Below are 25,117 nucleotides of genomic sequence, written 5' to 3'. Positions count from 1 at the left end.
AGCATCCATTACTGAAAATCTTGGTATTATCTCTAAGGACTGAGGGACAAAGCATAATACATCATGGAAATGTGTCAAACTCACAGGAGTGACAGCTTGGTGGCATTCTATGGTTATCTGAAAAGGAGAAAGTAACAAAAATCCCCTGTCTTTGGAGGCAGTAACAAAAGCTTATCCTGTCCATAGATTTTTATGTTACTCACTCCCTGGGGGCACGTCTGTGTTTGAAATTGTTTCCCTATCTCATCTTGCATGTCAAGCAGCATACTTATTTTCAAATATTTCTTTTTGTTTTTCATATATAAGAAAAGGCTTTACCATAAGTATTAGCTCAATAACCTGAAAGCATTGCTCAGATTTTCTAATTTAGAATGAGAACAATGAGAGCAATTTTGATACGAGAGCATCGAACCTTCTTGACTGGAACTGAAAAAACAATCTGGATCAAATTTTGTCCTGTTGCAATTCCATTATAGTAAATGGATTTACACGAGACTCAAATATGTCCCTTAGGGGTACATCCGGACAAGTGTGCATGTGTGGGGCATGCACTTCCCAGGGCACAAATAGCAGTGTTTCCCCTGGCCTCAAACAGCTTAGAGGTGCTGCAAACCGCACATGTGCATTTGTCTGGACATATCCAAGATGTGAAAATAACTTCTTGTATGGAATCCTAATATAGAAGAAAAAGGCAACATATATCATAATACTGATCATTGGATTATTTTATTTTTAGAATCATCTAAGTGCACAAAAAATTTTATAAACACCTAATAGACAATATCGCTACACCTAGAAGCATATAGTCTAACTCAGTGTGGTCCAACCTTTTCGGCAGGTGCGCCACAAATTAGCCCCATGCCCTCCCTGGGTACCACTCTGATCCTCTTTCTCTGCCTAATCTGTGACTCTGCTTTCTACTTAGTGCCTTATCTGCTGCTGTGCTCCTTGTCCCCTTCCTGATCTGTCAGGTGCCATTGTGGCACACATGCCACAGGCTGGCCAGCCATGATCCAACTCATAAAATACAATATGCAAACTAAAAGATTAAATGAAGAAATATCCTTGGATAGCACCAAAGCAGAAGGATGTTGGAAGGGTGTAGGTATATTTTAAGTGAGAACTATAGGAGAATTAAAGCTAAATGTCTGTGCTACCAGACAATACCTGGATGTGCTGGAAGACTTTATCTCTCCAGGGAGCAAATTATTATCAAATAGGCATGGTGAGCCAGACATACTGGGAAGAATAAGCCAAGTGGCTTCAGCAGTGATGGACTTGTACAGCACCTGGAGCTGAGAAAAAATAAATCTTCTTACAATATCATGAGTCTCTCAGACCTACATTTCTCCAGTATGTTCACATGGACCTAAAAAACAGACAGTACTCAGGCTGGACAGAAATGCATCCCCACGAGCGCACACATGTGATTTGTGGTGCCTTAAAGCAGTTTGGGGTGCTGCAAACCACACACGGCACACATGCACTGCTGATTAGCAGTGTGGCAGTTTTTTTTGACACTGGGAGATCCTGGTATAAAAAAAAACCACCACTGAAAAAAGCGGCATGATGGCAGCAACATGCACCACCAGAAAGGGAGCCTGGCTCGCCAGAGCAACACTCTGGCTGCCAGCCAGGCTCCAAGTGACTGAATTGCCACTGGTGCTTTCCCAGGAATCTCCCAAGACCTCAGGTAGGGCTACCCTACCCCACCTGGGACAATTTGCCCTACACCAACTCCATATGCAGGGATGTGGGCAGCTGCGAAAAGCAATGGCATAAATTTGTACTGCTGTTTTTGCCATGGCAAAACCACATGGCCCTGCATTCGGGGATTTACCCAAAGAGGCTGGAAGAATTGTTGCCAGTGTGGACATCTGGAAATACAATGGTTGACCTTATCTTCAATACAGGAGCAGAAATGAGAATCAGACATGAGAAAATTGAAGTCATTATTAATTGGCACCACTTGGCAATTATTGGTTCTGTTGCCTGCCTGCTATATAGAGTTCCTGCATGTCAGGCCCTGAGGATGGAAATGGTGCTCAGGAAGAGACAGCAACCTACTCTGGACTGGAAGCTGCTCCGGGTTCCTAAGTTTGTTCTCTTAATCTCTCAAACCAGGAAAGGAAGTTTGCCAATGGCCTGCTGGCTGGGATACCCTGGGAGCAGAGTAAAAATGTCACAGCTCCTTTAAAGGTAGCCAACTGACCTTATCTGTACTATGATTGGCTAGGGGCTCCTTCACTGCTTGAATGCTTAAAAATGTTCTAATTTCTAGACTAAATCCATTCATAACCAGTTTATATTCACTTTTTTTTGTTCCCACATTGTCCTTTAGCTTGAAAAGTTATTTTCCTTTCCTAGTGCTTATCCCTCTGCTGCATTTGTACAAAGCTGTCATATTTTCTTTCAGTCTTTGTTATGCTAGTTTGAACAAGTCAACCTTTTTTAGTCTTCTCACCATTCCCTGAATAAAACTAGTTATTCTAAACATTTATTCATCTTTCTTGGCCATAGTCAGAATTGCCCACAATATTTCTCGTGAAGTCTTAGCATTGCCTCATTCAATTATACAAATATTTTCCTAGCGATAGTAGAAATTGACAAATTACATCTGTGATTCATAGTTAGCCAGTGGAGGGTGTAGACAGAAGTGACAATTTTCACTTTATCTGGCTGCAGAAAGCAGGTTATAGCTGTGACCAAACACAAGTGCATGGCTGCAAACAGGTTTAAAAATGGCCGATTGACTGTAAATCTCACCCCTCATTGCATAAGGTATCAAATAAAGAGGTTTCAAAATGTAGTGTCTTCTGTACCTTGTGTCTGCAGAGCTCCTATCTTGTTGCTGTTTTCAGAATGGGAGGGGGGAAAGGGAGCAGAGAGAGTTCAGTCGGGTTTTTTCAGGCCCCCTTAGAGCATGGGGCGGGTGTATTGGAGACCTACTCCGAGGTAGGGGGGCTCCAATTCACCTACCTCACCCTTCAGCACTGGCTGGGGAGCCCCAGGAATGAAGTCCCTCTGCTGCCTTCCCCCACCCTCCCATTCTGAAAACTGACAGGGAGCCTGGCCATTGCTATGGTACCCTGGCTACAGGCTCCCAGCCTGCGGCTATACTCCCCTCCCCCCTGACACCAACAGTGAACTTCTGTTTGGTCTGGGGTAATGTTGTAACTCAGAACACTGCAGAAATCATTCTCAGTTGCACTTTTGTCTTCAAATGCACCTTTAATACACCTACGTTTTCTCACCATTTCCTCTAATTAATCTTTGGTAACTGAAAGTTTTATCTTTACCCCCAAATGACAGTGAGGAACGATGACTAAAATTGCTCTTTTGCCTTTAATAAATTAATAAATTTGCAAAATGAACAAAAACAGGAGAAAGTGTTTTCAAATGTCTAAGTCAAATATTTTGACTCCCTGTGCTAACCTCTTTAATTCACTTCTTAAGAGCTCAGTTTAATTCATTTCATATTCACTAGTCACAACAAATTATTTATTCTAATAAGGATGGCTCAACCAATACCTAATGTAGCTTACAGGCAGTGTACAGCAGTCTTTTTTATTTACTGCAAGCTTTATTAACAACATCATTGAGACTGTGACAGTAGTATGAAGCACTGCCCTGAAAACATACTACCTCCATACCAAATACCCAACTGGTCGTGCTCTTCAGGATTTTGTGTGCACAGAGTGAAAGTAAGTGGGCAGAGTGTGTTTCAATGGTGGTGCTCCCTAAACCAAGTGCAGGTAGTGTGTGCATGCCCCAGTAGGTAAAGAGGACACAAAGGGAAAACACTTCTATAGCAAAATTCAACACAGATGTCCTCAAGCTCATGCATGTGAAGAATGTCCTTAGAGGCGAGTTTGTAATGTTGAAGCCAAAACACTCAGGTCATTCAAGAAACAACTAATTAGTATGCCAGAGAGAGTTAAATAACAAAGAGGAGAGGAACCCAATGACTTAAGTAATTTTAAAGGAAAGCTGTGAGTAATTTATAAAATCCACCTGGTAAGAAAACTCTTGGTTAAAAAAAAAAGATTTCTCTCAACTCTCAGGCTCACAAAGAATTTATTAAAACCAATAAGGAATATAAACTAGGAATAAAAAGTAAGTCAGCATGAAATAAAATAAATAAAAGTAACTAAAATGACAAGAATATGCAGTTGTTATTGATTTAAAAGATGGGCTATAGCAAAGAAAGGGAAGGGAAGTATATCATGTATTATGGGAACTATAATGAAGCAGAGCAAGGAGGAGGGGTTCCACATACCCTCTATAACAGAACAGGAATAGATTTACAACTTTATTAGAGAAAGTTAAAAATTATAGTGATTTACTTGACTTTGTAGAGATTGAAGATAGTATAGGACTCTGCACGTGGTAGCTACATAGAGTGTAGCTAGTATATGATGGTGTGATGACGCAGTCTGAAGTATGCAGTTAGTCATGCATCCTATGTTAGCCTGAGGTAAAGAGGGTGAAAATGTTTCAATGTGACACTGTGCATAGAAAAAAGGACAAGACCTTGTGCATGGTAACTGCATCAGTACAGAGCTGTAACATAGTAAGACATTCTTAAACAATGGTAGTGTACAATTGCTAGGGTGGGGAATAGTGTAAGGTATAAAAGTCTGTTGGTTAATGGCATATGTGGGAAGAGTTCGGTCTGTCCCCTTGGTCTCAGTGTTCTGGTCATTGGTCTTGAGTGGCTTTCTTCATATAAGCTGTCTTCATATTCCCATGCAAATACACCTTTAGTCCACAAAATACAGATCTAGAGTTTCAAGGGCAAATCAAGGTAAGAAAGGGGGAGGTCACAAAGGGACCACTCTGAACTTTCACATGGTGCCAGGCTTTGAAAAGAAAATCAGTGCTTTTCAATTTTATAAGCACCTGTGTAGAGTCAGGGCGAAATGTTGTGTTACCCCTGTGTAAATCTAAAGTAGAGCCACAGGAGCTGCCATAGGTTTTGGTGGAGTGACTTTGGATGTATTTCTTTTTAACTGAGGGCGAAATTTGATCTTCAGCCTGTACGAGAGAGAATCCAAAATAAAAACTGTGAGCAACTCCTCCCATTCATATGTGAGCTTCTAAAACCTTTTATATTTTTTGGTGGAGAAAACTCTGCTTTCAGGAGGCAGGACAGCTCTTGGGATTGATGATAAGATACAATTCCTTTCACTTTAAAGTTACTGGTTTGAATACAGCTGAAAATTACAAAAACTGTTAACCTTTGCTAATTCTCTACAAAGTTAGTCTATGTCTCAGTATGCTTTCTGTTGGAAAGGTGTCTGTATCACACACCAAGCAGTTTCAGTGCTAGAGCATGGATGAAATCCTTTCAGATGAAGCTTTTTTAAATTAATCTCCCCATTCTCCATCTGCCACCTCATTACTCCAACTTCACCTGCCTAACTCTGCCTCGCATTGTCTCCCCAGGTGCGAGTAGCTGCAGACTATGTTTGTTCTCTGAAAGATTTTCCAGACAGTGAGGTGTAACCATGAGTGATGGCTCATTTCTATGACAAAATCTAACAGAGGTCATAAGGAGTAAGGGTAGGCAGAGACAGTAGGAGAGAGGATGAGGAAGATAGCTACAATAATGGGAGGAAGATTGTAAATGAGGGAAAGAGACAATAGAACATAGAGTCAGATCTTTAAGATACATGCCTCATATTTTTTTCACTTAGAGGACAGCTCTAAGGAAAGGATAATGGATAAATTTATAGCATGCTAATACTCATTTTAAAAAATAGAGTATATACTGGTAACATATGGGCATGTAAATACATGACCACACTCAGAACTCAGATCTCCCATTGAAGTCACTGGAAATATTTCCATTGATTTCAACAGACTACCTGAAATTGATACCCTTTTAATGTTGTGACTAAAAGAGATCAGCAAATAAAACAAAGATCTCAATAACATTAAAAATCTTACCTTATCCCTTGGTTTTACATTTTGAATCCTTAGCCAAGGATAACATTGCACAAATAAGAGGCAAGAATAAATGCGGACCAAAAAATTGGCAAAAAAGGGTTAAATGGCTTTGTACTGATGTAACTCTACTGGGTGTAGCTTCATTGAATTTTCTGACATTATGGCTGAATAGTAGCACTAGTGCCAGTGAGATCAGCCCCAGGACCTGAATGTAGAAATGTAGCCAGTAGCTCTAGAGCTGCTCTAACATGATTCCATTGCAAAGTGTTTTTCTCAGACTAACAATTCAGAATATATGTGCTGTGAAAGAAACACAAGATTTCAAATGTGTGCCTGGACAGGATTCTGTTCCTTTGGAATCATGTGTTTACATAAGAAGAAACTGATTTCTTCAAAGTAATTGTTGGCTTGGAATCATTTAACATAGGGAATTTTACATGCATTTGATGGAAAGAATAATTCAAACCATATGATGCTCTATTAGTGTTGCCCCCAAGCATCACAAAGCTGTGAGCTATTCAAGCACTGAGATAACTTTTAAGAACAAGTACAGAATTCAAATGTCTACATAGAAGACAAGCATGGCCAAGTTTTAAAAAAAAGAAAACACAGCTTCCTAACCACCATTCCCAAGAACAAAAAGTAAGCCTGATTTCCAGAATGTTTCCTTTGTTATTTATTTTTACATAGTGGCTGGATGAAATTATCTTTGCTATTTAAAGAGAAGTTATGCCTGGCATTAGACATCATTTACAATTCACATGTCTTTCATTTTCTATACCATATGTCCCTCTTTGAGGCAACATTTGTAATGGCATAAAAGGTTGTAATAGTACCTAGGAAATTTATATGCTGATATGCAACTATGGGGTGATGTTGCTATCTACTTAGGAAGCTACATAGGTCCTCAAGAAATGTAACTAGATGCTTTTGCAACAATCAAGTTTGATAGTTCCCTGACAATGTACAGCTGCACTTGTTCTAAGGCAGCTCACAGCCTATTCAGGATGGTTTAAATCCTTATGAGCATATTATGCCTGCCCAATTACTGAAGGCAGTGCTTCTAAATCCACAAAGCTACCTAGAAGGTGGAAGTGTAATCATAAGCTCTATCTATGTAGACTTAAACAAAATTTGATACCTCATTCTTGAATATTGCCCTGATACTTACCTATACTTTCACACCACTTGCCTTTAAAGGTTCTACAGTTGCCTCTCATTCTGGAAGCAATTATGTTTTCAGTTTGGTGGCTCTGGGAAGTAGGAGGTACTTTTCTCAATTTTTTGCCATGGCAGCAAAAAGAGGCTGGCTCTGCATACATTAAAATAATCCCACCCTTGGTGCACTTTAGAAATGTATTTCATTGGGTTCTGTGACATGCTAAGCACCTGGCTATAGAGAAGAGGGTGCTGAAGAACAAATCAGTAACAAGCAACATGGTGCCATCAAAGGCTTCCTGAAAACCAACTCTTCCATTACATGGGTCTATATTCTTTGTCTTCTGAAAATAGTACAGACCATATTCAGGCCTACGTCTAATTTGGGCAGTCTCAGTAATTTGTTAATATATTGTATCAAGATTTCAAGCAGTTGTTTATTTTATTGTTTGAGTGGAGGAGCCAGGAGAAAAGCTTGCCAGTGTTCCACTCAGGCACAGTATGCAGGCTCAGTTGAGTCTTTAATACTAGTTACATCTTTCCTGCTTACTGGAATTGCTTTATGCCTAAAGGTCACATTGAACTTGCACAAATGAGAGATAATGAGGCCTCTTAAGGTATCCCCAGAGATGATTTTTGTTTTACTTATGCAGCTGAGAGCGGTTCTGCTCAAATCCCAGGGGCCCAGTAAGGGTTGACTCACTAAGTGTGAACCAAGTTGTTATTTTTGTGGGCTGCTGAGTTATAATGAACCACGTTTTTAATAAAGTTACTGTTGCATTAAATATGACAAATGAAACAAAAATGCCTCCGTAAAAGAAACACACTGTTATAACATTTTGCTCAGGAGCCTGATCAAAAGCCCCATTGAATTCCTATTGAGTTCAGTAGGTTCCGGATCAAGCCCAAAAACAGAAGGGTGAAAAGAAACAGGATTTGTTTCACTAAAAATCTGCTATTATTTCAGAACGCAATGGAGCTTTGTTAGTGCAAATGTATCTAATCCATAAAACTAATTGCTCCAGCCAATCCCGTCTCCAAAATCTGAGGTTGTGCTATATATGTTTATTAGCATATAGCTTCCACAGTCCTAGACACACTTTTGATAGAAACGTTACAGAATAACATTAAATGAAAGTATTATTAAATCCTGCATTTTTGCAAAGTAAAGGTGATGTGAAATGTTCTTATTACTATGATTTCATTACTTTTACAAAATGTTCCCCACAAAATTTACTAATACATTATGAGCAATGGTCTGAATCAGTACGAGAAACAAAAAAACCCTCCCCAAATATCCTTTATGAAAACAAATGGAAAGTACATTTTGTGATGCAGTATCCTTAACTGTTTCTTAAAATGTTTTATTTCCATAATTGATAATATGCCATATTTATATGTTTTAATAGGCCTTCCATTGGGGAGTATGGATTAGGAAATCTTTGATGTCTTTTAATAATAGTACATTAAAACTCTTGTGTATTACATTCCATGAATGTAGGTTTTTTAGCATTTAATATTTTATCTATTCAGATACTAAATTAAAAAAATAAAGGAAATAAATGGATCAGTAAAAATAGTTGAAATAGTTTCATGTTTTAAAGAAATGGGATAGGAGTTCTGATAACTACTTGTGAATCCCATAGTTGCTATCTAAAGTCTTGTTCTATAATATTACACATAAAGTACATTCACCATGGCATAAATAGGTTTTGTTCCTGCAAAGTGCAGTAGTTAGAATAACAGAAAATTAGGGTTTAGAATGGATTTCAGCAGGTCAGCTAATCCAACCCCCTGCACAAAGCAGGACCACCCCCAACTATATCATCCCAGCCAAGGCTTTGTCTGTCTGGGTCTTAAAATCTATAAGCATGGAGATTCCACAAGCTCTCTGGGTAGCTTGTTCCAGTGCTTTACTGCCCTCCTCCTGAGAAAGTTTTTCCTAAAATCTATCTTGTTATTGACCTGGAAAAATGTGGGCAGTGGGGTCCCCCAAGGCTCGGTCCTTGGACCTGTGCTATTTGGTGTTTTCATCAGTGACTTGGATGAGGGCGTGGAGAGCACTCTGTCCAAATTTGTGGATGACACAACATTATGGAGTAAAGTAAGCACACTAGTGGGAAGGGATTGAATCCAGGCAGACGTGGACAGGTTGGAAAAGTGGGCAGAAAAGAATAGGATGCAGTTCAACAAAGACAAGTGCAAAGTGCTGCATCTAGGGAGAAGGAGTCACTAACACACCTATAGGCTAGGGGATGACCTTCTCAGCATCACATTGGCAGAAAGAGATCTCGGCGTCATAGTTGACTCCAAGATGAATAGGAGCCGTCAATGTGATGAAGTAATCAGTAAAGCTAACTGCACTCTATCATGTCATGAACAGGTTCAGGGTGGTGGTACTTCCCCTCTATGTGGCACTGGTCAGGCTGCAGCTGGAGTACTGCGTCCAGTTCTGGGCACTGCACCTCTAAAGGGATGTGGATAACGTTGAGAGGGTCCAGAGGAGGGCCACTCATATGGCTAGGGGCCTGCAGGTCAGGCCCTATGAGGACAGACTGAGGGACCTGGATCTCTTCAGTCTCTGCAAGAGAAGACTGAGAATAGATCTTATGGCCATTTACAAATTCATCAGGGGGTGGGGCAGCAAGAAATAGGAGATGCTCTGTTTACCAGACCAGGAACAACAGCCACAAAGTGACAGCGAGCAGATTTAGGTTGGACATCAGAAAGAACTTTATGGTAAGGGTTACCAGAAGCTGGAATGGGTTTCCAAGGGAGGTGGTGCTCTCCCCTACCTTGGGGGTCTCTAAGAGGAGACTGGACAAGCTTCTAGCTGGGGTCATATGACCCTAGTGCTCTTTCCTGCCTAGGGCAGGGGGTCAGACTCAATGATCTATTGAGGTCCATTAACAACAACGAATCTATGAAACTTAAACTTCCCTTACTGCAACTTGAGACCATGATTCCTTTTTCTGTTGTCTGCCACCACTAAGGACAGTCTAGCTGCATCTTATTCTACCCTTCAGGTAGTTGAAGGCTGTTATTTAATCCCCCCTCAGTTTTCTCTTCTCCAGACTAAATAAGTCAAATTCTCTCAACCTCTCCTCAGAAGTCCTTTTCAGTCCCCAGTCTAACCATTTTCATTGTTCTCCATTGGACTGCCTCCAATTTGTCCACCCTCTGTAGTGGGGGCCCCAAAACTGGACACAGTACTCTGGATCTGGCCTCATTAGTGCTGACTAGAGGGGAAGAATCACTTCCTTGAATCTGCTGGCAACACTCCTACTAATGCAGCCCAGTATGGTGTTAACCTTTGCAACGAGGGCACATTGTTGACTCATATTGTACACTGTAACCCTCAGGTCCTTTTCTGAAGAGCAACTGCTTAGCCAATCAATTCAGAGTCTGTACTGGTGTATGGGATCATTCTGTCCTAAGTGCAGGAATTTGCACTTGTCCATATTGAACTTAATGAGATTCCTTTTGGTCTAATCCTCCAACTTGTTGAGGTCTCTGAATCCTAGCCTTACCCTTCAGCAATAATATCTACTATTACCCCCAGCTTGTTGTCATTTGCAAAGTTGCTGAGGATGCATGCCATCCCATCTTTTAGATTGTTGATGAAGATATTGAACAAAACCGGCCCTAGGACTGACCCCTGGGGCACTCCACTTGATACCAGCTGCCAATTAGACATAGAGCCATTGATTACTACCCTTTGAGCCTGACAATACAGCCAGTTTTTAATCCACCTTACAGTCCATTCATCCAACCTATACTTCCTTATCTTGCTTGTGAGAATGTTGTGGGAGATGTATCAAAAGCATTGCTAAAGTCAAGGTATATCACATCCACTGCTCTTCCTGCATCCACAGAGCCGGTCACCTCATCAGAGAAGGCAGTCAGGTTGGTCAGGCATGATTTGTCCTTGGTGAATCCATGCTGACTATTCCTAATCACCTCCTGTTCCTCCAGGTTCTTAGAAATGGATTCCTTTAGGACCTGCTCCATGATTTTTCCAGGGGTTAAGGTGAGGCTGACCAGTCTGTGGTTCCCCGGATCCTCCTTTTTCCCTTTTTTAAAGATGGGCACTATATTTGCCCTTTTCCAATCATCCAGGACCTCTCCAGATCTCCATGAGTTTTCAGAGATAATGGAGGGTGGCTCTATAATCATATCAGCCAACTTCCTCAGTGCATTTGAGTGCATCACATCCAGCCCATGGACTTGTATGCTTCCCTAACCTGTTCTTTTGCCATGGTAAGATGCATCCCTCCTCCACAAACTGTGTTGCCAACGGCAGTACTCTGGAAGCTAACCTTGCCTGTAAAACCTGAGGTAAAAAAGGCATTGAATACTTCTGCCTTTTCTGCATCATCTCTCACTAGATTGTGCCCTGTCCCCCAAACATTTAGGGACCCACACTTTCTCTGATCTTCCTCCTGTTGCTGACATACTTGTAGAAACCCTTCTTGTTACCCTCCATGTCCCTTGTGCAACTCCAGTTGCACTTTGGTCTTCCCAATTTCATCCCAGCATGCTGGAGCACTACACTTATACTCCTCCCTAGTCATTTGTCCAAGTTTCCACTTCTTACAAGCTTTCTTTTTAGTGTTTTAGGTCATTGAAGGGTTTTCTGCTAAGCCATGCTGGTCTTCTGCTATACTTAGTAGTCTTCCTGAACATCACATTGGTTAGTTTCGGTGTCCTTAATAGAATCATAGAATCATAGAAAATGAGGGTTGGAAGGGACCTCAGGAGGTCATCTAGTCCAACCCCCTGCTCAAAGCAGGACCATTCCCAACTAGATCATCCTAGCCAAAGCTTTGTCTAGCCTAATTTTGAAAACTCCCAAAGATGGAAGTTCCACCATCTCTCTGGGTAACCTGTTCTAGTGTTTTACTACTTTGTAGTGAGAAAATTCTTCCTAATATCTAGCCTAAACTTCCCTTGCTGCAACTTGAGACTGTTGCTCCTTGTTCTGTCATGTGCCAACACTGAGAACAGTCTAGCTCCATCCTCTTCTGAATACCCTTTCAGGTAGCTGAAGGCTGCTATTAAATCCCCTCTCATGAAGTAGTCATTCTGAACATAGGCCCTACTACAGACAGAGGGACTCTGGGCAGCCAGCATCTTTGAGAATTAGGCTTAGTAGCTGAGGAGCCTAAACATGGATTATGGGGTTTGAATCTCAAGCTTGAAAAACTGGTGTAAGTAATAAGACCTTATGCCAGGATCTCAGTTGATTCATGCATATCATCCCCACAACTGCTGGAAAAGCTCTTGGAGAGCATATAGTCTCTCCATGGTTACTATACTAGCCCATGAGCTTGAATAACAGCTGCAGGTTCTTTGTGCCTCTCATTAATATGAGAGGGGAATAATCACTTCCTTCAGTTGTAGACACTAAATTAATTCTAACCTTGATCCATAACTCATCTCTAAAGAGTACCTTCCATGCCAGGCATTTTAGGTTGATGCAAATCATTCTACTTTCAGCAATACCTATGGGAATCCATTGAAATCAACTGAAGAGAGAGTTTGTCACTAGCAGTGTAACACTGTAATCATTGGGATAATCATTTTCACCGGTGATGTGAACTCTATGATGTTTCATTTGTGGGCCTGAAAGAGAATCATATTCTGTTATTTTTAAAGCTTCTCTTTAACTTGTGTTTTAAAACTTAGTTGCTTGAGATTTCCACTTTTAAAATCTGAAAGTTGTAAGTATAGTGCAAACTTCAAACCATTCTGAACTGTTATGTCAAATCTGAGGTGCATAAACTTCTGAATAAGCCCATTTGAAGAATTCTTAGTTATCTCTTCTAATTTTCCCTATTTCTTCTCAAGTGCTGAGTTTTGAAAGTTTTTTTTTCAAATTCAGAGTAGAGTTATTCAGGAGAAAGTGTACATACTTCCATGAAATTTATGAAATCATAAACTTTCATGTGTTCCACTGTTAGTTCTATTGCTGCTTTATAGGTATTGTACTGTACTGTAATACATGTCTGCTTAGAAGGCTTTTAAGACTGGTCTAAGTTTAACTGAGAAAGTTGTTCCCTGAGAGGTTTTCTGATGGGAATGCAGTTGGGACATATCAACTGGAAGAGTTGTTTTACCTTTGTAGATATATCACATGCTACTTCTAAACTATTGTTGTCAGTAGATGTTCACGATCCTTTTGACTTACTGCTAGATGCTGAGTTAAAACCTGCTTGTGAAGATAATTAATTAAGCTATAAAGAAATCTTTACTGAAACATAATGTTTTACCAGATATGTTATGTGGTTCAAAGTAAGAGAATCTGTGTCAGTGTCACTGCAGGCAAAGCATGACAACCTTCAAAACGCTGCTCTTTGCTTCTTTAGGATAGAAAATTATGCTGATACAGAATCTTCTGTTCAATTGGATGATTTAAAACCTGTTATGAATGGAAATGAAGAGAATGAAAAGCTTCAAGTTAAAATACAGGCTTTCGAAGAAAAAATAAGTATCGACAATAATACTCCTGGCTCTGCGCGCAGATACAGTGTTGGCCAGTTTTCTAAAGAAGAAAGGAAGGAAATGCGATTTAATAGGTATGGTTCTATAGAATACATGATTGGTTTTCATGTATGTTTTACAGCGAAGCTTTATTCACTCATTAGGGGAAAAGGTCCAGTTGTATAATATCAGAGAGCACTGTGAATCTAAATCTAGGCAGGTCCTATGTCTTAAAGTGAGATAAGAGGTTTTGGATTATTTATTCTGTCTGTCTTGTGCCATGGCAGAGAAGCTGGAAGAAAATGTTTGTGTATATAAAACTCTAGAAATGAGGATTCAGAGAGCTCTTTTGGATGTTACTAGTAAAGACTCTGATAATGGTTTATTGCTGTGTCAAGCTAAACTTGACTCTGACTAGATTTAGGGTGGGACAAGAACCAGTTCAAACAAATTGCAGCTACAAAGTTGCCCCAGCAACTCTACTATAAGTTTTATTTTTCATGTTCAAGTACTGCATGGGTGGAATAGGATATTTTATACTGACTTAGTGTTCTTTGGCCAAAACATGAGCCACTGAAGAACTGAGACATTTCTTCCCACAATGTTCCCTTTCCCCCCTGGTTTTCTCTAAACACACATAGACCATTTCAGTTTCCTATTCTCATTCCTCCTGTTTCTCAGCACTGGTGAGGCTTCATCTGGAGTACTGTGTCTAGTTTGGGCTTCAGACTTCAAGAAGGATGTGGAAGTTTGGGAAGAGTCCAATGGAGAGCAACAGCAAAGATTAGAGGCCTCAGAACTATGACTTATGAGGAAAGGCTAAAAAAACCTAGCGCTATTGATCCTGAGGAAGAGAAGACTGAGGAGGGATAGATAAGTCTCCAGATACCTGAAGGGCAATTACAGAGAGGATGGAGATGGGTTTTTCTCTATGACAGTAGGAGACACGACTAGAAGCAATGTCTTCAAGGTTCAGCAGCACAGATTTAAGTTAGAAATTAGGAGGAACTTTCTGACTATGAGGGTAGTCAATCCTTGGAAAAGGCTATCCAGAGAAATAATGGAATCTCCATCCCTGGAAGTTTTCAAGACCAGATTGGACAGACATTTGGCTGGGATGGTCTAGTCATGCTTTGAGCAGCTTTGGCCAAGAGACTGCACTAGACAAACTCATGAGATCCATTCCAGCCCTATTTTCCTATGATCCTGTGATCCTAACTTCCTTTGGGAGAGTAAAGTTCCTTAGGTAGTGGTCATGGTAGGCAACAAGTGGTGAGGAAGGTGTCTTTTGAGGGGCTGATACTTTTTTGCCTTGCATCTTAGGTAGTCATTTGGGTATGTGCAAAATGAGTATGAAATACACCCAGATTAGAGTTCCCCATTCACCATGTTACAAACAGTATACAAAGTTGTAAATGGCTACACATAGTGCAAGGGAGTGGAGCATCAGGTCTTAAATCTTGGATCTTGCAGTTGCAGGAGGCACAACAAAAGGACTTTGAGAGGGGATCTGGGTTTGGATGCACCGTTGCTGGATGGGGTTCTTTTAAGACATAACTGATGGACTATGAACTTAGGGTGCTTATACATATGCTCTGATACGTTCTAATTAGAGCACATCAGAGCAGTCTTGATTAACTGAGTCTGCTCTGTGTTCTAATTAGAATGCTTTATCATCACTGCAGTGTCAAGTGTATTAGCCTCTGTGGGTTTAAAAATATCTGCTGGGGTGTTTTAACTAAAGCTTGTCAAATGAGCTTTAGTTAAAGTGTCCCACAGACATTTTTAAATGCACAGGGGCTTACTACATTTATGCTGTGGTGTTTTAATTAGAGCAGCTCTCCAGGAATTTGTATAGGCACCCTCAGGTGCTAACTTAGTCCAGTATAAATATGGTACTACAGGCTCTACTATACATGTGTTGTGGTATATGCATTTGTGATATACATGGGCACTGCATTAGTTCACTTCACTTCAGCTGTGACTTGATTTGAGTTCTGAGTATATGCTCCTAAAAGGCAATAAAGTTATTTATAGTTGTATTTGCCCTCCAGCTGGATTTGAAGGCCCACATTCTGCTCTTCCTCTTAGCCTGGAGCAGCTACGCATATGTATTGGAGAGCAGAATAATTTAATCAAAGTACCTTTTGATATGATTGTTCAACATGTTGCAGTTCACCTTGCCTCTGTCCCAACCTGTGTGTTTTTTCCTTCATTTGCAATGCAGGTCCAAAAGTCTAGCTTTGCATGCTATCCGCACAAAGGTGACAAATTCTGACAGTGGGCAAGATATAGAGAATGGAGACATGACATCTGGCATCTCATTCACTGAAATCTATCTGAATCAAGAAAATGACAAGTCACCTTTTAGTATAGACACTGAAGAAGCACAGCCAGACAATTCTTTCATTTTGCATCCAACTATCAAATACCCAGAATCAGAAAATTTACCAGAATCTCTTAAAGAAACTAGCCATGAAAGAAGTACAGAGATGGTAAAAAATTCTGAGGAATACCAGGATAAGCTCTATATGCATTTAAAGGAAAATCTTAGTAAAGTGAAGGCATATCTTGTGGAGATTGGGAAGAAAATTCCTATCCCAGATCAGTGTGTTATTGAAGGTAAGAGGCCTGAACCTTTCAAAGGATGGGACCCTTAAAAGAACAAGTTAAAAAAATATGTCAGTGAACATGCAGACTGTCAGCCACGGTCCTCTTGGCATCAGCTTTTATATGGGTTGATACATATCTTACAAAACAGTGTCATTACAAACTACAGCATTTTGAATTCTTAATAGCTCTGAATTGTTCCCTTTAGCAGTTCACTACATTCTGTCCCATGTTCATGGTTTTTGCATACCCCATCCTCATTCTGAAGTGGAAGGATCTGTGAATATGATGATCACTGCCCTCTGGCAGAAACCAGGCAGAGGATCAAACCATGGTCCCCTAGAACAAAATACACACACTGCTACTGTTTGATATAATGAGCTAGAAGACGATGCATAGGGCCTGTAAAAACTCATGTTCTCTATGCCAGTGGTCTCCAAAGTGGGGTGCGCAAGACGATCCTTTGGGGTGCGGGAAGAAAATATTAGAAATTCTATTTATATTTATTTTTTATCTAAAAAAATAAGAAAGAAATTAAGCTTTACTAATATTTAATATACAGATTGACACTGGCGCCCTCACTCGGTCCGTATGTCAGATGGTCACGTGTCACGTACAGTACGAGAGGTATCCTGAGGGAAGAGTGGGAGTTCCACAACAAGGAGGGGTTGACAGTGGCGCTCTCAGTGGCGCCCCCAATAAATATACATATGTTGGGGGTGCATGCTCAAAAATTTTTAACTGATAGGGGTGTGCAATCAAAAAAATTTGGAGACCACTGCTCTATGCTGACAACAGAGAGACTCATTCATACATGGTTACACAACACATGCTGGAGATGGTACATAAAGTCTAATTCTCCTTTCTTATTCATAAAAACTGATGAAATCTGTGTTGTTATATGAAACAAACCAAAAAATCAGAACCAGAATCACAAGATCATTGTGTTCCAGAGTGCTACATCCTGATTCAATGAATGACTCCCAGTGACTTCACTGAGCTTACTTGGGACCCTAATTATCTTTTCCTCATGCTGTATCATGATTCCTGGCATCTTCATTTTATGTCAATAGCTATTTATTTGCAAATACTTGACAATGCTGTCCTGTGAGGTTGCTGTGAACGCCCTCAGAGTACAGCATCAGTGGCCTCACTCTAATACTCCTTTGCAAGTTTAAATTTTTAAAAGCCAAATTCTAAACCTTTTACTCTCACTGGGCACATCTACACATGCACCCCACTGCACAGTTGGCAGTGCCCAATCATTTAGTACTTGCTTTAATACTTGCCTTAGCAAGTACTAAATGATTGTGCAGTACCGGTACCACATGCCTACCTCTAATTACTTCTTGTATTTCATAATTTGCCCCTCTGTGATTAAGAAGCCCATGCTGAGCAGAAAACAGCTGAATTTGTGACATGAATAAGTAAGTCTAATAATCTGATCACTTAAATATTGTACCATAGCAAGATATGAAAAAGGCCTTTCCTGTTGACAGTTGTCCTTTTGTAACAGGGATGTCCAATCCCTAGCTCGCAAGCCAGATCCAGCCTGCAGAGACATGTCATGTGGCCTGCAGGGCCCTTCAAAGGTCCAGAAATTTGGCAGCAGGGGAGTTAATTGCCATTTGCCTGCTGCCAAATTTCCAGACCCTTGGGAATCCCTGCAGATTAGATAATGCAGCTCTTCATATCAGATCATGCCAGTGCAGGGCTGGATCCAGGTGATCGAGCAGCAGGAGGCCAATATGGGATTGGGCCAGTGTATGGCCAGATCCAGGTGTGCAGGATGAGGTCCATGGAATGGCCCTGTATGCCAACCCTGCACAGTATCTGGCCCACAGACCAACCCCATGCCACTCATCTGTTGGGCACCACTGCTTTAGTATTTTTTTTAGCTGTTAATTCATTTAGTGGCCACAGAGTTGAAAAGTAGTTTTCTCTTGCAAAAGATATGTTTTCATAGTTTGTTTTTGCAGAAATTGGAGGAAAATGTCTCAAAGGTCAGCTTTTCTGTTGGTCCTCTTGTTGTCAAAGATGTTGATATGTCTTGTTGCTTCAGTAAATTGCACTGGGGTTTGAGAATTAATACATACTGGTGGGTTTGCCTGAAAAACTGAATGAATCTGTCCTTTTCAATATAGCAAATATTTTTAAATGTATTGTTCAATGCCACCTTAGTGCCAAGAAACAGAAATTCCTATTATGATGATATTCTAAGCATGTGATTTTTTTCTTTAGAGTTCATTCAAACTCTTGTAATTTCCTGGAAAATCCTCAGCCAGCATTCTTGAGGAAATTCCTTGAGGGGAAGACACATGTGTAGAGTAGAAGATTTATGTGACTCAGTCTAAAAACATTCACAGAAATTCATTCATACTCATTACCCTGAGGATGGTTTGTTCATAGTTCAGATATTGCATAAACCATGCAATCACAAAGCTGGCAGTTATTTGACCTATATGCTTTCTGAATGTAAACCTGGAATTTGTTTAAATGTATACTTTTATACCTTCTTAAGTTGTTTATAAAACATTCTGATTCATTTAAAATATAGCTAGTTAATGTTATATTGACTTATTAAGTCTTTGCTGAATGTACCATGAAATCAATAGAGAGATGTCCTAAGATACATACAGGCATTCTGTTTAGGTTGACCTAACTAAGGATAAATGCCCATCTGTGTAGGCATTCAGAGAGGTTAAATAAGACAAAAAAATACTATGCCTGATAGGTTAACCTGATCTATTGAAAGCCTGTTTTTGGAGAGCAGCCCTGGGTCTGGGAAAGCCCAGCCCCAGCTCCAGGGCTGTGCTGTTTTTATGCCCTCCCCTCTCCCTGCCCCTCACTCCTGACCTCCCACCCTGACAGGGGTATTTTTAGCTCCTTGATCCGCTCACACCCAGACAGAAAACCCTGCCACAGACCTGCCAACCCTACCCCCTGCCACCCCACCAGCCCTTTCCAATCCCTCTCTCCCCTCACCCTGAGTTACTTACTCCAATTTCTTGTGTAAACTGCATGAACATAGACCTGGTGCAGTGAAAGTCTGATGCACCCGTAGTTGTCACTGCAAAGGCATTCATGATTTGGTTATGTGGAAAGCAGAAAGAGTAGGAAGGAGAGGAGAGGAAGGGGAAAGCCGATGGGGGAAGAAGTAGGAAATACCTCATTTGATAGAATAAGAAGCAGCCATGACAGCAGGTGCTCATAGGACTAAAGGACATGTACTGAACTTCAGCAATTGGAGTTGGTCCAGCATGCCTTTATTCCTGTATGTCCCTTACTACATTTGCCACAAACTGAACCTGACCCCTCTCTAGCCCTAATATGGGTTTTCCCAGACATTTCCTCTTGTTGGGTCCTTCCATCTCTGTCCAGGCATTTTTTTTAAATATCAACAAATGTCTGGGATTTTTTTCTGCTCAGCATCAAAATTTTTCCTAGCACTTCTGGGTCTACCCTAGCAAGAAACTGCTTGGGGCTGGGGGGAATGCGAGGAGGGCGATGGGAGGTAGGGGGTTTCATGTGCATCTGCGCGTGCACACACACGTGGTCAGCATGCAGCCAGGCAGGATGGTGAGATCAGTCCCAGCTCCATGTAGGTAAGTCTATGGGGAGCAGGGGTTGGAGGGCTGGGGCTTGGGGATGGTCAGGGGGCTGTGTGTGTGGGACGAGAGCAGGGGTGTGTGGAGGGGGTGTGGATGTGTGAGGGGAGCAGGTATGTGCTGGTGCTGGGAGAAGCTGTCCAGATATTGGGGCTGCAGCGGGGCAGAGGAGGTGGGGGAGGTGCCTGCCCTTCCAGTGGGGGAAGGGAAAGAGGGGGTGGTGGGGAAGGGCCTTCAGGGACAGCAGGGAGTTGCAGGGCCTGGCAGGCAGCACTGAAACCAGTGCCCTTGCTCTTGCTCACAGCGGTGGGGCAGCTGGGAGGTGCTGCAGGGCTGGGAGGAGCTGGGTGCTGGTGGACAGGAGTAAGAGGCACTGGCAGGGCTGAAAGGACTATGGCTTGAGGGGCAGGGGCAGGGCAGGGCACTGGCACATCACTGCTCTCCCCAACAATCATGTGCCCCGCCCCCAAGGTGTCCTCCTTTTTGTTACTGGAAATATGGTAACCCTATCTAATTCATCACTTCTCTGGCAGCAGACCAGGTTTCTTGAAGATTTAGAAGCAAATTTTCTTGTCTGCAGTTCTGAATATTAATGTCAATAGCCTTGTTGACTATGGCTACTTGAGATGTGCCTCTGGTGCTGCCCCAGGTGTTCTACAAGTTCATCGACTGTATGAAAAGCTTTACTTTAATTCTCATTTTCTCTGACTTTTTCCTTAGTTTTTAATCTGTATCTGAGTCCTAAATCATTCAGATACAGCTATAAGTTTTACAGATATGAGCTTTTTCTAGTTGTTTATTCATTTATCTTGTATTTATTTATAATCAATTTCAAAAAAGTATCAGACAAATTCATGGATGACAGGTCCATTGTTAACTATTAAATGGAACAGTCAGGGATATATCCTCTGACATCTCTAAGCTAATGATGGTTGATGGCAGGGAGGATGTTTTAGGGGATGGATTAGACCAGTGATTCTCAACCTTTTTTAGACTCAAGGCAACCCTCATTAGATTCAAGGGACCTCTCAGAAAATAGTAGCTCTTAGCTTTCATGTGTTTCTTGACTACAGAAAAATAATAAAGCAATTCTTCTGTTTCAAAGAAATCAGAAAGACCACAACAGGTCAGCATGTTTTGGCACCATGGATTCCTATTTAAAAGATCTGGGTTTATCTTGTGAATCATGAGTCTGTGTTTCCACACCTAAGTGTTATTTTCACAGCATGCTGTGGCACCTTTAAAAGGGTCTCATGGCACCTTGGTTGAGAATCACTGCATTAGATCATTAATCACAGGTCTTATGTTCTTTAATGTGAGTTTCACAAATGAATCCAAGTGTCAAATTATATTGTATTAGTTAAGAAGTTTAAGCATTTAGAAAAAAAGTATGTTTGCCAACCCTTAGAAGCACCTGAAAATGGAGATCATCACTCCTCTGAATCATGTCTCCTGTAGTGAGTTTGAGGTGAACCTGTTCTTTCCATGCATGTGAAACGGGGAATAACTCCATTAAAGTTAGTGGAGTAAGATTAGCCAAAACCTAAGGTAAGAGAGTGTGGCCTGTGTTCCTTTCTTATGCTGCTCTTCCTAGCAAAGGTGTTGGTAGTGACTGATCGTATTCTAGGATTGTTGTCTTTCCTATAGTATCCAGGCATGAATAAATTGATATATGTACCTACCATTGAATAAATACAGGTATATACGTAAGGGATTCCTTTGCTCTGTAGCACTATATTTTTTTCTAGTTTGGTTCATAGGATTTTCAGAACAGTATTTATATTTTGCATTATGTTTTTTGCAGCCTTCTTATTGATTTATATGCTCAGTTAGTAGCATTTTCTCAATATCTGTGTTTTACAGTATCTCCTTAAACAGTATTTCAAAATCTGTAATACTGTACTTAGATTTCATACTCTTGAAGACACACTGGTAGCTTAAAAGCTATGGAGTCAGATGCACAAGTGGTTTAGATGATCATTTTGAAAATATCTGAGGATAATTCCCCATATATGTTTAGAAACACACATGTTCTAAGCCCTGCTATTACACTTTATAGGGTGCAGTGCATCTGGGGTATTTGTGCATGGGCAAGTTCAGATTTCACAGCAAATTGTGCTCTATCGATGGTACAATAGGAGAAGGGATGAAACTGCCTGGGTGGCTAGTGTATCTAAGAGGGTCTAAGATGATGGTCAAATTCCTGCTATGTTGAAAAAATGATTAAGGGCAAGATAGTAAAAGCTGAGCTAAGCACTTCATTTTGATATGGTGACAAAAAGGGATCAGAGGGAAATCATCTGAAACCACAAAAAATATTTCATTTGGGTTTGTTTTAAATATGGGTTGAGTATTTGATTTCTTTCTTATTGAAATTGGACCTGTCTATGCATGCTTACATTTCTACCATGCCTTAAATTCCTTTTAGACATTTCTGTATATTATGTTCATCAGTTCATTCTCTCTTACGCTCTGAATATTTCCTTTAAAATTTTCCCTATACTTGTCATGTGGCTTAGCCTTTTTGAAACAAGGAAAATAGTTTTCATCAGCTTATATTTTGCCAAATCTTTTGTGATGTTATGTCTTACCATAATTTTAAGGATCTTGCTTACCACAAAGCTCAGACTCAAAGATCTATAATTTCCTGGTTACTCCTCTGATCCTTTATTAAGTTTAAATTTATGTTAGTGAAAATTCCCAGTCACCTCAGTTACTTCAGCATCTAGTGATTTAAAACAGAGAATTCATAGTTATGGCTCCAATGTCCTATTCACAGTTTTCTCACTGACCCTACTGTTTGACCTCTGAAAGGTCACTTACATTCCAAATTTATGTCTTATTTTTCCTGTCTGGAAAAAAAGAGTAATAACAAATTTAGTAAAGCACTCTGAAAGTGCTAAAATTGCTGCAGCACTGCAAATTATTATCACTGGGCAGCACAGCCTAGCGGCCCAAACTTATTGAGGACTAGAGCAAACCAACTTAGAGCAGAAACTGTATTGTAAACCTATTTTCCAGGTTGCTTTGTAGCCACTTTATCTGATTCTCTGCATTCTGACTCCCTGTTTATGCCATCACTGCTCACCTTGCTCTACCTTTTTATTTCATAGGCATTGCAGCTTAGATCAGGATCCGTCAGTCTGTATGCTAACTGACTAGGACTGACTGGTATCAGGTACAATACATTCCAAACCGCCTTTTATTCTTTCCTTTCTTTCATTAACTTTGTTGCTTTTAACATCTCCTTGATACATCATTGTAATTTTCTGTTTAAAGAGAGGCTCCTGTTTTCTTTCTAACTCAACTGCTGTTTCAAATAATTGGCATAATAGTACCAACACTAATACCCACAACCTAATCGTTACCAGCAATTTGTATGTCAGGTGACTGCTCAGAAAGAATGCATTTGACAGAGCATGTGTAGAGAGGCTATTTCACAATCTTCAATCTCTGGCCTGAGGTAAGCATTTTTTTATGGACAGAGTTTGGGGAGTTCTAAGGTATCAGGCTGGTTACTGTGATCATCAAAATCAGTTTGGCAATCCAATGCAATTCAGTGAAAAATTGGAACACATTAGAACGTTCTGCATGTGCTGTGCCAGTTAGAAGTCATTTCTGATTCTTAGTTGCTCTATGGAATAAAATATAAACAGCACAAGTTTTAGAGTATTTATGACCAAAAAAACCCAAACCGAAACAAAACCAAAACACACACACACACACACACACACGCACGCACGCACACAAAACTCAAGTGAAGTGCTCTGGACCTAAATCTGGTTGTTATTATGTTTTATGCTGTTCTGAGAGATAATGATTACCATATGACAGAATAGATGGTAAAGATCACTGCTCCCCTGCAGTGTTTGCCTCTGCACCCTTTTGATAAATTTCAGCATGCCATAAGCTTAGCATTGATTTAGAACACATGGGCCTCTTCTAATTCACCATGACCACAAAGTTGCATAGATTCAGGCCAATGTTTCCAGAGAACATCTATGTTTTTGCTATGCCCAAAAATATGAGTTGGCATCTTATTTACAGCTGATTTAAATCCAAAGTTCATTCCTAAAATGGAAGTGCTAATATACAAAGTGGGTTTTGTCATGCATGAATTTTGTCATCAGATGTTGATGGATTCCTCAGCTCTGCAGGATATAGTGATACCAATACACTTGTGTTTGCTGCCTGAGTAGGTGTGCGATAATACTGGAAATACTGCAAATTAGGTGCTCTTTTCTGTTTCATAATGGGAAATTTTAGTTGAAGCATGGAAAATGCATTGCTCCTCCTGGTAGATTTCACCTAGCCGATGACTTATTTTCTGAATGGGCTTATTGCTATCCTGGGAGGTAAACAGGGGTTGACTGCTGGGAGGTGGGTTGAATGAATCAGGTCAGGTCTCCTTCTTCCTTCTGGCTAGAATATAGTGTTTTATAGGCCAGAACAGCTGGTAAGACTGGGGATAGGAAAGAATTAGTATCAAGACCAGAGTGGTCAGTGTGCAGAGAAAGGGACTGTGATGTAAAAGATGAGTCCATCTTTGAGAGGAAGTTGATGTTTTCTAATGTTTCTGATAACTAGTGAAGAGTGACTAAGGAACTGAGAAAGGTCCTGTTTTCCTTAAGAAGGGTCAGGAAGGAAACTGGTTTGTAAACAAAGGAACAAATACAGGTGTCATGAGTAAGGATATTCCTCAAAGGGAATCCAAATAAATCAACATGAACAAGGGCAGCAGCAACAGCAATAAAATAGCTGGAGTAGATCTCTATCTGTGTCTTTGAGTATGGAGCCCAGTTTTTCTCCATAGTCTCTCTATCTTCACCACTAGTGGGCCCTGCTCTTCTCCGCTGACCGTGCGTAGGTCTTCTTTTATTGTGGGTAATCATTATGCACAGAAATCGAAGAAATAGTTCTGCTTCTGTAGGTAAGGCCATGGAACAAGGACATTCTGTTACTGTGTCTTTCTACAAAGTAGAGCATTGACAGACTTTTCAGTGTAGTGGCAACAGGGATGGGGGTGGTTTATAAATTAAAATAGATCCATATTCTTTCTAACCTGGTTTTGCCACTCAGATTTTCTGGACCCTGTTTATTGCACTTAGAGCTGAGTTTGCCATTCTGGATACCATTATAGCAATATTTTATCCAGCGTAATTTCAGATGCATGTATGGGAAGTGAAATTTATCTGCCTGTTTTATGGTGCCACATAATAGCTAGCAAGGCTGCAAAGTTGTTAATGCTTGAAACCAAGATGAAGGGTAGGAAGACTACTTTAAAATATCCCTTTTCCCTTTTTCTT

The 25,117-nt window shown here is 40.6% G+C and overlaps 1 protein-coding gene across 6 annotated transcripts in view; it reads left to right on the top strand.

Annotated features, from left to right (window-relative positions):
* Positions 1–25,117, top strand: part of VEPH1 (ventricular zone expressed PH domain containing 1) — a 248,560-nt gene that overhangs the window by 92,504 nt on the left and 130,939 nt on the right. For all 6 annotated transcript variants that reach the window (XM_019503200.1, XM_019503194.1, XM_019503193.1 and 3 more), the window contains exons 8-9: positions 13,479–13,688; positions 15,821–16,215. In XM_019503200.1, coding sequence (XP_019358745.1) covers positions 13,479–13,688; positions 15,821–16,215 — 605 coding nt within the window. The remainder of the gene's footprint in view (positions 1–13,478; positions 13,689–15,820; positions 16,216–25,117) is intronic.

The sequence above is a fragment of the Gavialis gangeticus genome, unplaced genomic scaffold (genome assembly GCF_001723915.1).
Source record: "Gavialis gangeticus isolate Ggan-Ray unplaced genomic scaffold, GavGan_comp1, whole genome shotgun sequence".
NCBI lineage: Eukaryota > Metazoa > Chordata > Crocodylia > Gavialidae > Gavialis > Gavialis gangeticus.
This window is presented reverse-complemented; position numbering and strand designations above follow the sequence as displayed.